Below are 14684 nucleotides of genomic sequence, written 5' to 3'. Positions count from 1 at the left end.
AGACAAGTGACCGTCTAGCGCAGACATGTCAAACCCAAGGACCAGGGGCCGGATCCGGCCAGCGAAGTGGTTTCATGTGGGCCGCGAAGCCATCCTGGAAACAGTGAGGGAACGGCCCCCACTGCCATGGCCCTGGCCCAGAGACCCTCCTCCTGCCAGAGACCCTCAGATCTGTCCCACTCCTGCCCAGGCCCCCATAGGCACCCTTGATGCCAAAGATGTAGAGCTGGCCACGCCCACCCAGTAGGCCACACCCACTCTAGCCACGCCCACCCAGTAGGCCACACCCACCCTGGCCACACCCACCCGGCCCCCTGAGGGCAACCGCAATGCTGATGTGGCCCTCAATGAAATTGAGTTTGACACCCCTGGTCTAGCGCCTCTTCTTAAGAACCTCCAGTGATGGAGCACCCACGATTTCTGGTGGCAAAGCTGTTCCACTGGTTAATTGTCCTCACTGTCAGGACGTTTCTCTATACCTATATAAGCCGCAACATACTTAATTCCCACCTGTTTCTGGAGCCTCTTTTGTTTTCCCCGAATGCTCAGGAGTAGGAACGGTGTTGGAATTGGGGGGGGGGGAATAAGGATTGGGGGAGGGTCTTCACAGATCTTCCCTTGCCCAGAAGGAGGAGTTTTTGTGGAAAGACCCAATTTTGGTGTCAAAAGATCTCAGCCCTTTGCAACCCAACAGATGCCCCTCCCTTTTCACTCCCCCCTTGTGTAAACAGCACCCCTAAAGTGGCCTTATGGGTTGTGTGGTTAGGGGGAACCCAGGGCAGTCCCCAGGGCAGGGCGTGACTGAAGCGGTGAGGCTCAAAGTCCCACCGAAAGTCCGATTAAACATTAGCGGGAAAAGACTGTGCCAAGATTGTGTTCTAGAATAAAGGCCAGGAGAAACTTTTGCAAATGTTTCTTTCTTTATGGACTTTCCGTTCGGAGGCTCCCTCGGACAGGTCAACGGTTCAGCCGCGAGAAAAAGGGCCCCGGCACCCATGCTTCCCAGCCGCTTCCCATCCTCCACTTCCCAATCCAGACGTGGCACTCGAGACGTGCTCGGGAACACACACTCCGCGATGCAGGCCTGGATGGTGCACAGCACCAGCGTGACTGGTGGGGGGGGTTTCTCGGTTCACCCAAAGCCGCATCCCCTCTCTGCCCCTCCCTTCCCCTAAGATGCTAGACTCGGCTCTGGTCGGCCATTTGGCTGAGCCGGTCCTGGTAAAACCGAAGCAGGTTCCAGCCATCTTGGGCCGTGAGGTTCTCCCCTCCCCGCCTCTCCAGGTAGGCCATGTTTTCGGGCTTCAGGTGCGAAACGTGCATGCGAAGCTCGGAGCAGCCTTGTTGCCAAGCAGCCTGAAATATAGGGGGGGGGGTGGAAGAAAAAAACAGTTTGCAAAGGGTCAGCGCTGCTCCCACCGTCACTCCCCCGCTTGGCTTGCCCCATCCGGACATCATCAGCCTTAAGTGGGCAAACGGTCTGGTGGTTTGAAGGCAGCAGGCCAGAAAACGGGAGATTGAGAGTTCTAGTTCCCATGGCATGAAAGCTGGTCGGGTGACCAGGTGACGGTGAGTTCTAGTCCCGCTTTAAGCACGGAAGCCAACTGGGTGACTTTGGTCCAATCACCAGGTGACAGTGAGTTCTAGTCCCACCTTATGCAAGAAAACCAGTTGGGTGACTCCAGGCTAATCACCAGGAGTCGGGAGAGTTCTAGTCCTGCCTTAGATGTGAAAGCTGGCTGCTGACTTTGGGCGACTCATTCCCTCCCAGCCCAAACCCACCTCACAGGGCTGTTGTGGGGAGGAAGGCGTGCCGGCTACGTTCACCACCTTGAGTTATTGGTAAAAATAATACGGGCAGGATGGCAATAACCGTGTAGTGCAATGGAAGCAGGCCAAGGGGCAGGCCGGTGACTGAACCCCACCTGGGATGGGGTGGGGGTGGGGGTCTCACCTTGGCTGCCTCCTTCAGCAGGGAGTTCCCGATCCGCATCCCTGCAAGGAAGGGGGTCAGAAGAGCAAGGGTAAAATCAGGGGGGGGGCAGGACCCCATTCCCCCACCCAGGAAGCTGGCAAGGGCAGAGCAGGGACCACGCCAGGGCTTGGGGTCCCCCAGGAAAATGGGTCGATCGGCCAACGAAGGAAAGATAGATTTCCTGGCCTTGTCAGGTGGAACTCCCTGCCACCAGATATAAAGTGGAAGAGAAATGGTGGACTTTGTTTAGGGAAATCGCGGGTATTGCGCTGGGACTGAGGGCTCTCTAGAGCGCTGAATAAATAAAAGAGCGCAAAAAAGCACCCGGGCTTGGGGGGGGGGAGTCTATCGGGAGGGCAAAGGGTGATGGGACACGATGTCACAGGGGTCACGACATCATCGGCCTCTCTGACCTCCTGCCTCGGGCCCAGGTCGTGTGAACGCACAAGCCAGGCACCGGGCGTTTTGAACCACGGTTTCCGAATGGCTGTGTGAATGCTACCCAGTGCGGCTTGCTTGGGAAACCGTGATTAAGCCTGCTGTGGCTGGGCAGGCCAGGTGAGTCCAACTGCAGAGGGCAAAGTCTTCCGATCTCACCTCTGAATTCCGGCATGACGTAAAAATTGTCAATGTAGAGATTTTTCCCTTTCCAGCTGTTGTAGGTGTAGCTGGATAGGACGTATCCAGCCAGGGTGAAACCTGTAGGGAAGGAAGGAAGGAAGGAAGGAAGGAAGGAAGGAAGGAAGGAAGGAAGGAAGGAAGGAAGGAAGGAAGGAAGGAAGGAAGGAAGGGAGAGAGGAAGGAGGGAGGGAAGAAAGAAAGAAAGAAAGAAAGAAAGAAAGAAAGAAAGAAAGAAAGAAAGAAAGAAAGAAAGTAAGAAAGAGGAGGGAGGGAGAGAGAGAGAAAGAAAGGAAGAAAGAAAGAAAGAAAGAAAGAAAAAGAGAAAGAGAGAGAGAGAGAGAGAGAGAGAGAGAAAGGGATCTAGTCAAGGGATCCCTTTCTATCCTTGGGATTGTGCATAATTTCGCGCAAAAATCCCCCATTCTGTGCACGAGAGAGCCAGGTGTGCAAATTCCCCGGGGGGGGGGTCATCAGGACCCCCCCCAAGAGGGCCAGGATGGCGGCTGCCCCCCGTCAAACACGCAGAGCCTCCCTCAAACACACCTTTGTGGCCCCCATTCCCCCCTCCCCCGTTCCCCTGGGCCCCTCCTCTCCCTCTGCCCCGTAGCCCCCCCTCCCCAAAGAGCGGGGTCTCCACCGGGGTCCCCCTACCTTCCGGGCTCTCCCGCTCCGGGGGGATCTCAGCCACAAAACACTCAAATTTCGGGTGAGGGCCGAATCCGGCTTTTTCCAGGACTGGAGAAAAAGGAGAAGGGAAAACGTTCTTTTTTTGGGGGGGGGAAGGGGAAACGCCCCCCCCAAACCCGGAATTCTGGGAGTCGAATTCCACACTTTGCACATGCTCAGAAACCCCCACCCCCACCCCGCCTCGCCACACCTTGCACGTTGGTGGACAGGCGTTGCAGAGGGACGTTGTAAATGACAGCGATGTCCTGCGGAGAGAACGAAACAGAACGCGTCCTTGACTTGCGACGGCCGTCAGATCTCAAGGCGCTCCCTGCGTCAGTCCTCAACGTACGACAGTTTGTTCAAATTTCACGGAAAAAAGTGAGGCCTGACCCTTTTTTTTCCCCCACCGCCCCACACTTAATGACCGTTGCAGGGTCCCCGCAGGCCGCAGGTCACCTGCTCCAAATCCTGACCTTTGGCAGTCGACTCGTATTTACGACGGCCGCAGGGATCCCTTCCGGCGACGGTCTGATGGGGAAGTCTCAGATCCGCTTAACGACCGTGCTGCTGATTTAACAGCTGCAGTGATTCGCTTAATAACCGGGCCCAAAAAAAGGTTGTAAAATGGAGGAGGGTAAAAAAAATCCCTTAACAATGAAGGAAGGAAGGCCGTTCAAGGATGCATGCACGATTCGTTTAGCGACCGTTCAAGGGACACTGGAAAAAAAACCCCGACTTACGACGTTCAAAGTTAGGACAGCGCTTGAAAAAAAAGAGACCTGTGACCGTTTTTCACACTGAACGACCGTTCCAGGCGCCCCACTGTTCACGTCTTCCAAACTCGGACTCTGGCCAACTGACTCGCATTTGTGACGGTCGCAGAGTCACGCGATCCCCTTTTTTGGCGACCTTCCCGGCTGGCTTCCGACACACAAAGCCAACGGAGGGAGCCAGCTTCGCTTAACGTGACGCGCTTAACCGGGGCCAAAAAGGACGCAAACTGCCTTAACGACCGTCCCGGTTAGGCCGTTAAGCGGAGGACTTCCCCACGTTGGCTATCCCGCGTGGCCACGGCCCGTCCCGCCCGTCCGGCGGCCTCACCTTGATCAGGCGCATGATGTCCCTGAGGTCCCTGGGGGCGCAGGGGCGGACCACCACAAAGCTCATGCTTCCCAGCCGTCCCTTGCTCCTCTTTCGGTCTCTGCCTGCCTCTCGGCTCAGCCGGGCCGCTTGACGGACGGACGGGCGGGAGAAGGCGGGGAGATTTATGGCCCCCTCCTCCTCCTCCCCACCCCCCCATGGCTTGACCCACTTGGCAGGCTGAAGGCCCCACCCTGGGGAAGTGGGAGGGGGGGAGAACCAGGGAGGGAGGGGCACTTGATTTTTTTTTTTTTAAAAAAGGAAAAGAGTAAAATTTTAAATTAGATTTTAAAAATAAAAAAACAATCTTTTAAAAAAATTGAAAAGTGGGGAGGGGGGCTGTTTGCCCTTGGAAGGGGGGGGTCCTCTGAGCTTCCTTCCTTCCTTTCTTCTCCTCCTTCCTTCCCTCCTTTCTTCCTTTCCTTCCTTCCTTTCATTCTTTCTTTCCCTTTTTCTTTCCTTCCTTCCTTTTCCTCCCTCCTTCCCTCTTGTCTTCCTTCCTTCCTTCCTTCTTTTCCTTCCTTTCCTTCTGCCACTTTCCTTTTTTCTTTCCTTCCTTTACTTTCTTTTGCTTCCATCCTTCCCTTTTTCTTTCTTTCTTTCTTTCTTTCCTTCCTTTCATTCATTCTTTCCCTTTTTCTTTCTTTCCTTCTTCCCTCCTTCCCTTCCTTTTCCTTCCTTCCTTTTTTCTTTCTCTTCCTTCCTTCCCTTCTTCCTCTTTCCTTTTTTCCTTCCTTCCTTTACTTTCTTTTGCTTCCATCCTTCCCTCTTTCTTTCTTTCTTTCTTTCTTTCTTTCTTTCTTTCTTTCTTTCTTTCTTTCCTTTCTTGCCCCCCCGTCCTTCTCCCCCCCCCATTTCCGTAAATGACTCCTCGCAGCTCATAATTCAATTTATAAAGGCTAGATAGAAAAATCCAGGAAGCTTTTAAGACTTTGGGAGAAATCTTTTTTTTAAAAAAAAAAAAAAAGTTCCCCAGCGCTGCCAACGTTGCCAGGTGGGCCTCTGGAGACGAGACCCTCAGGATGGGGCACCAGTGCGAAAAGACTCCCTCCCGCCCACCCACCCACCCACCCCGGGCAACTGACCTAGAGGTAGACTGCCCCTCATAGTGGAGGCTCTACCAAAACAACAGCCCCATTTTAAGCGATTCGCCCCTGAGCGCTTAAAGAGGTGATTTCTGGGTTCGCTTTGTCAGAGTGCTCGGATCTCGAACTCGTGACCGGGCTGCCACACATTTTTAATCAGCTGCTGAGAAGGATGAGAGACGTGGTGTCCTTCCCGGTTGGCTGCCTCGTTAACGTTTAGCGTCTTGGCAAAGCCTGGGCTCTTGCGTCACTCGGACTTGGCTCCTTCTGGGCTTCGGAGTGCCCTCTTGCCGGGCTCAGGGAGCCCCTCCTTCTTATTTGCACGCACACACACAACCACACAACCACACAGGGTCCACCGCTCAAAGCCTCCATCCCAGGTCATAGCCACCTTCGCCAACCTACTACCCTGCAGAGGTATTTGATGCCAGGCCCGGGAGCGATGGGAGTTGGAGTTCGAGACACACACCCCCTCCCATTGGGGAAGGGTCTTGACAACATGGCAAGCGGGTTCACCTTTTCGCAACCTTTGGCACACACAAAAGTTGTGTTTCCTCAAATGTGGCAGGGAAGGATCAGCGCCAGGAGGATCCTTGCCTCCAGTCACACCAGGCCCCTTGCGCAATCATCACAGCCCTACACACACACACACACACAGACCCACAACCTGCCTAACCCTTATTTTATTCTGGGGGGGGGCGGTGGGGGACATGGAAATATCCAAGAGAATTTGAGAGCCAGCGAAGCTCACCTCGGAGGGGAGAAGAGGCGAGATTTTCCTTTCATTGACTGTTCAATATATGCGTTTCGCCCATTTGCAGTTTGTTTCTCTGTGTGTGTGTGTTTGTGTGTGTTTGTGTGTGTGTTTGTGTGTCTGCACTTGCCGCACACGGCTCAGAGTCCCTTCTTAGGGGCGGCCGTATAAATGTGAAATAAAATAAAATGCCAAAAAAAAAACACCACGCAACAAGTTGGCAATAAATGGAAAAACAGTAAATAAAATAAAAACATGAAATAGAACAATAAAAAAGAAACATGAAATATAATAACAATAAACAGCAAACAGAAAAATAAATACATAGACTACCTATCAATAAATAGAAATAAAACAAAACAGTAAGACAAAGCAAAACAAATCAGGATGCTGAGGAGGATGGGGGTTGGAGTTGAAGGGGTATAGGGAGATGAAGGCTTAGGGAGGGGTCTTCCCAGGGGACCCAGCGGGACCACCCAATAAATACTGGGGGGGTTTGTCTCACATTAAAGGGGACCCTCGGATTGGGTGACCCCCATTTCTTGACTTGACAAGAGGCTGGCTGGCAAATTCACCAGAGTCCCGGGTTCGAATTACGCTCCGGACACCAGGGAAACACTCAACCTGTGTGGGCAACTTCGAAGCCGAGTGGACTTCAACTCCCAGAATTCCCCAGCCAGCACAGCTGCCTTAAAGTGGCCCAGGTTGAGAAACGCGGCTCCAGACAACCGGGAAATCTTCTTGACACGACTCGGCTACTCGCGTCGTGTGAACGCAGCCACTCGCCTCCTCCTCCTCGACGCTCGCGCTTTAAATCGAAGCCAATCCGGAGTAGTATCGCTCCTCCTCCCTCTCCCCCCCACCCCTGGCTAGGGCATGCTGGGAGACGTAGTTCTAGGGCCGGAAAGCGGCCGGTCGCCTCCGCAGCCATGGACTCCGCCGCCGCGGTCACTGTCCGGCCGAGCCGAGCCGAGGACTGCGCGGACGTGGGGCGCATGATCCGGGTGGGCGGGGGGCGAGCTCTTGCAAGCGGGGAGGGGGGCTTAAAGGGAGGGGGGCTTTGCAAGAGGGAAGGGGTTTTATTTAAGGGAGGGGCAGCTTTGCAAGCGAGGGGGGCTTAAAGGGAGGGGGGACTTTGCAAGCGGGGGGCTCTTGGAGGGGGGCTTTGCAAGAGGGAAGGGGGTTTTTAAGGGAGGGGGGCTTTGCAAGAGGGAAGGGGTTTTTAAGGGAGGGGGGCTTTGCAAAGGGGAAGAGGTATCTTTAAGGGGGGAGCTTTGCAAGCGGGGTGTGTGTCTTGGAGGGGGGCTATGCAAGCGGGGAGGGGGTCTTAAAGGGAGGGGGCTTTGCAAGAGGGGGGTCTTAGAGGGGGCTTTGCAAGAGGGAAGGGGTTTTATTTAAGGGAGGGGCAGCTTTGCAAGCGAGGGGGGCTTAAAGGGAGGGGGGACTTTGCAAGCGGGGGGCTCTTGGAGGGGGGCTTTGCAAGAGGGAAGGGGTTTTTAAGGGAGGGGGGCTTTGCAAAGGGGAAGAGGTATCTTTAAGGGGGGAGCTTTGCAAGCGGGGTGTGTGTCTTGGAGGGGGGCTATGCAAGCGGGGAGGGGGTCTTAAAGGGAGGGGGCTTTGCAAGAGGGGGGTCTTAGAGGGGGGCTTTGCAAGGGGGAGGGGTTTTTTTAAGGGAGGGGCAGCTGTGCAAGCGAGGGGGCCTTAAAGGGACGGGGGCTTTGCAAGCGGGGAGGGTGCCTTGGAGGGGGGCTATGCAAGAGGGAAGGGGCGTCTTAAAGGGAGGGGGGCTTTGCAAGCGGGGGAGTCTTAAAGGGAGAGGGGCTATGCAAGAGGGGAGGGGGGTTTTAAGGGAGGGGGGCTTTGCAAAGGGGAAGAGGTGTTTTTAAGGGGGGAGCTTTGCAAGCGGGGAGGGGGTCTTAATGGGAGGGGGGCTTTGCAAGGGGGAGGGGTTTTTTAAAGAAAGGCGGGCTTTGCAAGGAGGAAGGCTTGTTTTTAAAGGGAGGGGGGCTTTGCAAGAAGGAAGGGGGGGTCTTAAAGGGAGGGGGCTTTGCAGGGGGGAAGAGGGATCTTAAAGAAAGGGGGGGCTTTGCAAGAGGGAAGGAGGAGTCTTTTAAAAGGGGGGGAGAACCTTGCCTACTTGCCCACCCACCTACCTGGCTTGACCTCGCACAAAGGTGAGGCGGGGGTCCCCTCGGGTGCTTTTGCCCCGCCGCCCGACTTCACGGCTTGGGAAGGAGGCTCCAGGCACCTTCCCGGGCCACCCCTGACCCGCCCCAGCCCTGGGAGCCGCTTCCAGAGCCTCCCCCTCCCTCCCTTCCGGGGGTTGGGTGGAGAAGACCCCCGCCCAGAAATGGGCCACCTGCTCCTCCGCTGCTGCACTCAAGGGATCAAAAGGAAGGAATGTTGTTGTTGTTGTTGTTGTTCAAGGCCGTCTCTGGCCCTGCCGCCTGCCGAGGGGAGGGGTCGCTTCGCCCCCCACCCAGCCCCAATGGGAGAGGCCACTTGGGTCTCCTGAAGGGGGTCTATCCTCTTTTCCCCCCTCCCAGGAACTGGCAGCCTTTGAAAAACTCTCCGAGCAGGTCAAGATCACGGATGAAGGTGAGGCCAGAGCGGTGGGCCTGGGTCTTTTACTGGCCCCGGTGGGGGGTGGGGTGGAGGGGGTCTTGTCTGGACAACCTTGGAAGGCTGACCGCCCCAGAGAAGCCCACAAAGTGAATAACAGGCAGTCCTTGACTTACAACGATTCACTTAGCGCCCGTTCCGAGTGACAACGGCAGTGAAAAGGGACTTAGGACTCTTGCAGCACTCCACACGGTCCCGTCACCAAAATTTGAACACTTGGCCACCGACTCACGTTTATGACGGTCGCAAGGTCTGGGGGTCACGTGGTTTCCCCTTTTGCGGCCTTCCGACAAGCCAAGTCAACAGAGAAGCCAGATTCGCTTAACAACCAGGGTCCCTTCCGAGTCTGTTCTGCTGCAAGGGTCTCCTGCTTGAGCGGGGGGCTGGACTAGAGGACCTCCAGGGGCCCTTCCGACTCTGTTCTTCTGAAAAGGGTCTCCTGCTTGAGCGGGGGGGGGTTAGACTAGAAGACCTCCAGGGTCCCTTCGGAGTCTATATTATTCTGAAAGGAGATGACTTGGAGAAGGACAAGGCAGAGGGTGGCATTAAGCTGTAAATTCTGGTTTTATCCACAAATATTTTCCCTTTCAGAAGATCCGCGTCTTGGGGGGGGGGCGAGAGATTGTCTTCATGGGCTCCCCCCCCCCCTTTTAAATATTGTTTGCTTTTTTCCTACTTGGCCTGAGCAGAGCTGTGCAAAGACGGCTTCGGTCAAGACCCCTTTTACAAATGCCTGGTGGCTGAGTTGCCCTTCCGATGCCGGAGCAAGGAGGGTGAGTTGGGGTCCTGTTAGTATCCAGGGGTCGACCCCCCCTCCCCCCGTGGGGACCAATGTTTCTTAACCTCAGTAAACTTAGAAGATGGGTGGACGTCAACTCCCAGAATTCCTGAAAAGCTGACTGGAGAATTCTGGGAGTTGACGTCCACCCATCTTAAAAGTGCTGGCTAGGGAATTCTGGGAAAATTCTGGGAGAATTCTGGGAGTTGAAGTCCAGCCATCTTTAAAGCGCTTGGTGGGGAATGCTGAACTGACCGTCGAGGCCTTGGGGGGGGTCCCATCAGACACCCCCCCAGCATCATAGGGGGTAGATAGAAAAGACACTTAAATACTTAAGTGTAACTAATTTTGAGCAAATCTTAACCAGCAAGAATGTTTTGAATATTGTGGGGGAAACAAACTTAAATAAGAATGTAAACAGGATTGATGACGAGGCAATCAAGACGATCAATGAATTGATGTGGTTGTTATTTGCAGGAACACGAGAAAAATGTTTATATTTAATTGTCCTTTATTTAAATAACAAGTACTGCATTAACTTAAGTTTGGCAAGAGAGAATATTACGGGAAAGAGAGGAAATCAAGTAAAGCTATTATATGGACTACAGAATTGTAGAAATTAATTGTTATGGGTTGTTTTTTAAACACTAACCCAGACAACACGATGTTTAGCAAATAGGAAGGCGTATGTTAAAAATCAATAAAGCATATTTTTTTAAAAAAATAATAAAGTCCTTTTTTCTCTCTTCCCTGCAGGCCACAGCGTCATAGGTTACTGCCTCTACTTTTTCACCTACAGCACCTGGAAAGGCAGGAACGTCTACGTGGAAGATCTGTATGTGATGCCAGAATTTCGGGGTGCGTAGCTTACTCGGGGTGAGGCGGGTGTGGGGAGCAGTTGCCTGGCCAAAAGGAAAGGAATACTAATTTCTAAAATGGGGGTGGGCCTGCATCTACACCAGGGGCCTTCAAACCTGGCCCTTTTATGACTTGTGGACTTCAACTCCCAGAATTCCTCAGCCAGGCACAAGTCATCAAATGGTCATAGTTCCCTTATGCTGACGGAGGAATTCTGGGAATTGAAACCCACAAGTCATAAAGGGGTCATAGTTTCCACACGCTGGCTGAGGAATTCTGGGAGTTGAAGTCCACAAGTCATAAAAGGGACACAGTTCCATCACGCTGGCTGAGGAATTCTGGGAGTTGAAGTCCACAAGTCATAAAATGGTCAGAGTTCTCTCACGCTGGCTGAGGAATTCTGGGAGTTGAAGTCCACGCTGTATATAGTATGTTTAAATGTGTGTTATGTATGTGTACACTTGGAGAGCAAGCAACTAAATTTCATTTTTAATGTGTTCCATTGTGTTGTTGTTGTTAGCTGCGAAGTCGTGTCCGACCCATCGCGACCCTATGGACAACCTTCCTCCAGGCCTTCCTGTCCTCTACCATCTTCTGGAGTCCATTTAAGCTCACGCCTACTGCTTCAGTGACTCCATCCAGCCACCTCCTTCTCTGTCGTCCCCTTCTTCTCTTGCCCTCAACCTTTCCCAGCATTAGGCTCTTCTCCAGTGAGTCCTTCCTTCTTATTAGGTGGCCAAAGTATTTGAGTTTCACCTTCAGGATCTGGCCTTCTAAAGAGCAGTCAGGGTTGATCTCCTCTAGGACTGACCGGTTTGATCGCCTTGCAGTCCAAGGGACTCGCAGGAGTCTTCTCCAGCACCAGAGTTCAAAGGCCTCAATTCTTTGGCGCTCAGCCTTTCTTACAGTCCAACGTTCACAGCCATACATTGCAACTGGGAAGACCATAGCCTTGACTATACGCACTTTTGTCGGCAGGGTGATGTCTCTGCTTTTTAGTGTGCTGTCTAGATTTGTCATGGCTTTCCTCCCAAGGAGCAAGCGTCTTTTAGTTTCTTGGCTACAGTCCCCATCTGCGGTGATCTTGGAGCCCAGGAAAATAAAATCTGTCACTACCTCCATTTCTTCCCCATCTATTTGCCAGGAATTGAGAGGGCCGGATGCCGTGATCTTGGTTTTCTTAATGTTAAGTTTCAACCCACATTTTGCACTCTCCTTCTTCACCCGCAACAAGAGGCTCTTTAGTTCTTCTTCACTTTCTGCCATTAGAGTGGTATCATCTGCGTATCTACATATGGCGCCAGCCCTTTGGAATCAATTGTCTGTTGAGCTCCGGATGGCTGCTGACCTTCGCTCTTTGCGCCGTGACCTGAAAACCTGCTTATTTGAACAGGCCGGCCTGGACTAAGGGTTTGGGGTATTTTTAACTATTTATTGTTAGGGCTAAATTAATTTAATTTTACTTTTAACTTTTGTATGTTGTATTTTAACTGCCCTGTATACCGCCCTGAGTCCTTCGGGAGAAGGGCGGTATAGAAATTCAAATAATAATAATAATAATAATAATAATAATAATAATAATAATATCATCATCTTTGGTGTGTGCCATTGTGCCCACAGTAAAAAAAAGGTCTGTCTGTCTGTCTATTTTGTGTCTATTTTATATATATTTTATATATATTTTGTGTAGTGGGTTCTGGACCGCATGGCAGACAGCAGGCAGATGAGTACAGCATCAGCTCTTTATTGTGGGTAGTACTGAACTGAACAAAGGGGGTTACCCCTACCCCTTATATACCTTGCCAGGTACGCTCTCGGCCAATCCGTTCATCCGAATCTCCCGCCGAAAGCTAACCAGCCAATACGGTAATGGTACAGCGCCACCTGGTGGTATTTGCCAAGTTGTTGCTTAAACCCCATACACAACAATATAATCTCTATCGATCCATCTTCTATCTATCAACCTATCTTCTATCTATCGATCTATCTTCTATTTATCTATCTATCTTCTATCCATCTCTCTCCATCTATCTTCTATCTATCCTATATCTATATATTATTTATATCTATCTATATTTATCTGTATCTTTAAATCTATATCTATCTATCTATCTTCGAGGCCTACCCATTATTCGTTGCCAAGTCATAACGGTTGTGAAATGGCAGTCATGTGAATGACCCAATCTTACGACCTTTTTTTGTGGAGCAAACGCCCCAGTCATTAAGCAAGCTCAGTGTTTGCTGTGCTGCACTTGAGAAGCAGACATCAATGGGGGTTTTTGGCAGAACGGTTGTGAAAGATGCTCACTCGACTGCAGGACATTGCAAATGGCCCTAAATATGTTGGGGGGGAGGAGTGTGCAAAATGCAGTCATGTGACCCCAGCCCCCTCCCAGGCTGCCAGGACTTCAGATCCGGGTTTTCCTTTTTGAGTCCGTTGTAACGTCAAATGTAAATAGCGTCGTGGGTTGAGGACTGTCATTACATTTTTTTGGGGGGGGGGAGGAATTCTGAACTGCCCCCTCAGCCTCCACCACTGATGCTGACCACATGAGCTGCCCTTGAACCCTTCCAGGTCTCTTGCCAAGTTGCCTTGTGTTGTTGTGTTTGTGTTTCCTTACAGAGAAAGGAGTGGGACGGAAGCTCCTGAGTGAAATCGCAAAGGTAACACAAGTGTCGCTCCCCAGTTGCCGGTTGCCAAAAACAAAGACTGCCTTAGTGGGGAGAGGGCATTGCCCAGGGAACAGGGGGGTTTACAAGCTCCAGTCCTTGTCGCCTCAAAGCTGGAGTCATTAAGACTCGGGGGTCTCCAAGTCTGGCCCCTTTAAGACTTGTGGACTTCAACTCCCAGAATTCCTCAGCCGGCCGTGTCTGGAAGTTCAAGTCCACAAGTCTTAAAGGGGCAGGTTTGGAGAGCCCTGCATTAGACGATTAAGGAGTCAAGAGACACATCCTTATGTCCCAGGAACATCACAATTGGCACCACCTCATTTGCCCACCCACCCAATTTCTGCCCCCCCCCAGTCTCCTCCCAGGGAATCCCCTCCCTTGGAGCTAAGCCCCTCCACTTTGGCCCCCAGATTGCCCTGGAAAAAGGCTGCACCCAAATGAGGCTGGGGGTGCTGGACTGGAACCGCACGGCCGTCGAGTTCTACTCCCGGCGGGGGGCTGTGGACCTGACGGCCACCGAGGGCTGGCACTCCTTCCGCTTCGAGGCAGAGGCCCTGCAACAGCTGGCGATGGGCCAGGCGGGCACAGGAGCCGGGCTGGAGTCCTTGAGGACGTAGCGGACCAAGCTCTGCTGGGCGAGAGTCTCTTCCGGACCCTGAGAATCTGCCCAGGCTGACTCAGGGTGTCAGAAACTGGCAATAAATCTGAATTTGTATTAAATGCCTTGAGATTCACTGGATATTTTTTTTAATCTCAATGTACACATGTTGTACTTTGACAATAAAAGGTTTATTATTATTATTTTCATTTGGTTTGCTGTGGTTACGACCTGAGTAATCTTTTCCCCTGTTTTATGAGAGAGAGAGAGAGAGAGAGAGAGAGAGAGAGAGAGATGGATAGCCACAGACAGGTGATAGTGATAGATAGATGCAGAAATAGAGAGGGAGAGATAGAGATAAATTGATAGGGATAGAGACAGAAAGACTGACAGGTAGATAGGTAGATAGAATGAATAGATAAGACGATAAAATGTGCGGACTGGATGGATGGATAGATAAATATAGATAGATAGATAGATATAGACAGGTAGGTAGATAGATAGATAGATAGATAGATAGATAGATAGATAGATAGATAGATAGATAGATAGATATTTCTTAGTAAATAAATAAAACAGGATAAGCCACAAAACCCCATAAAGACAGAACACCGCCGGATCAGTGTGTTGTGCGAAGGCCATTCTGGGGTCCCAGGCTGGACCCTCCCCACCCCCCTCTCCCCTCCCAGCTCAGGCCTGCCTGCTGACCGATGGGAGCTACCTGCCTTCCACTCGTGCAGGAGGCAGAGAAGAGGCCAATTTGTTTTATTGGCTCCAAGAAACGTCGGGCAGCTGCTTCCCAAAGTCCGGCTGGCGGCGCCTCCTCTGGAACTCACTGCAGTGCCTGCATTTCGCACAACCACCTAAAGCGGAACTGGCAATAGGTTTCGCTCCAGAGCCCGTTAAGGTACGTC

At 52.1% G+C, this 14684-nt stretch overlaps 2 protein-coding genes across 2 annotated transcripts; one reads left to right on the top strand and one right to left on the bottom strand.

Moving 5' to 3' along the window:
• Positions 1–1044: 1044 nt before the first annotated feature.
• On the bottom strand, positions 1045–4549 carry LOC310649912 (diamine acetyltransferase 1-like). Its single transcript, XM_083378743.1, has 6 exons — positions 4367–4549; positions 3474–3528; positions 3248–3331; positions 2573–2674; positions 1955–1995; positions 1045–1356 (listed from the first exon to the last, which is right to left on the bottom strand). The coding sequence occupies exons 1-6, from the start codon at positions 4430–4432 to the stop codon at positions 1180–1182; spliced, it is 525 nt and encodes a 174-aa protein (XP_083234869.1). The 5' UTR covers positions 4433–4549; the 3' UTR covers positions 1045–1179.
• A 2598-nt stretch (positions 4550–7147) lies between these two features.
• On the top strand, positions 7148–13894 carry LOC310648516 (thialysine N-epsilon-acetyltransferase-like). Its single transcript, XM_083376410.1, has 6 exons — positions 7148–7248; positions 8791–8842; positions 9556–9639; positions 10401–10502; positions 13126–13166; positions 13583–13894. The coding sequence occupies exons 1-6, from the start codon at positions 7174–7176 to the stop codon at positions 13787–13789; spliced, it is 561 nt and encodes a 186-aa protein (XP_083232536.1). The 5' UTR covers positions 7148–7173; the 3' UTR covers positions 13790–13894.
• The last annotated feature ends 790 nt before the right edge of the window (positions 13895–14684 follow it).

Source organism: Vipera ursinii, assembly GCF_947247035.1.
Source record: "Vipera ursinii genome assembly, chromosome: Z".
Lineage (NCBI taxonomy): Eukaryota > Metazoa > Chordata > Lepidosauria > Squamata > Viperidae > Vipera > Vipera ursinii.
The sequence above is the reverse complement of the archived record's forward strand: the minus strand, read 5'-3'. Positions and strand labels throughout refer to the sequence as shown.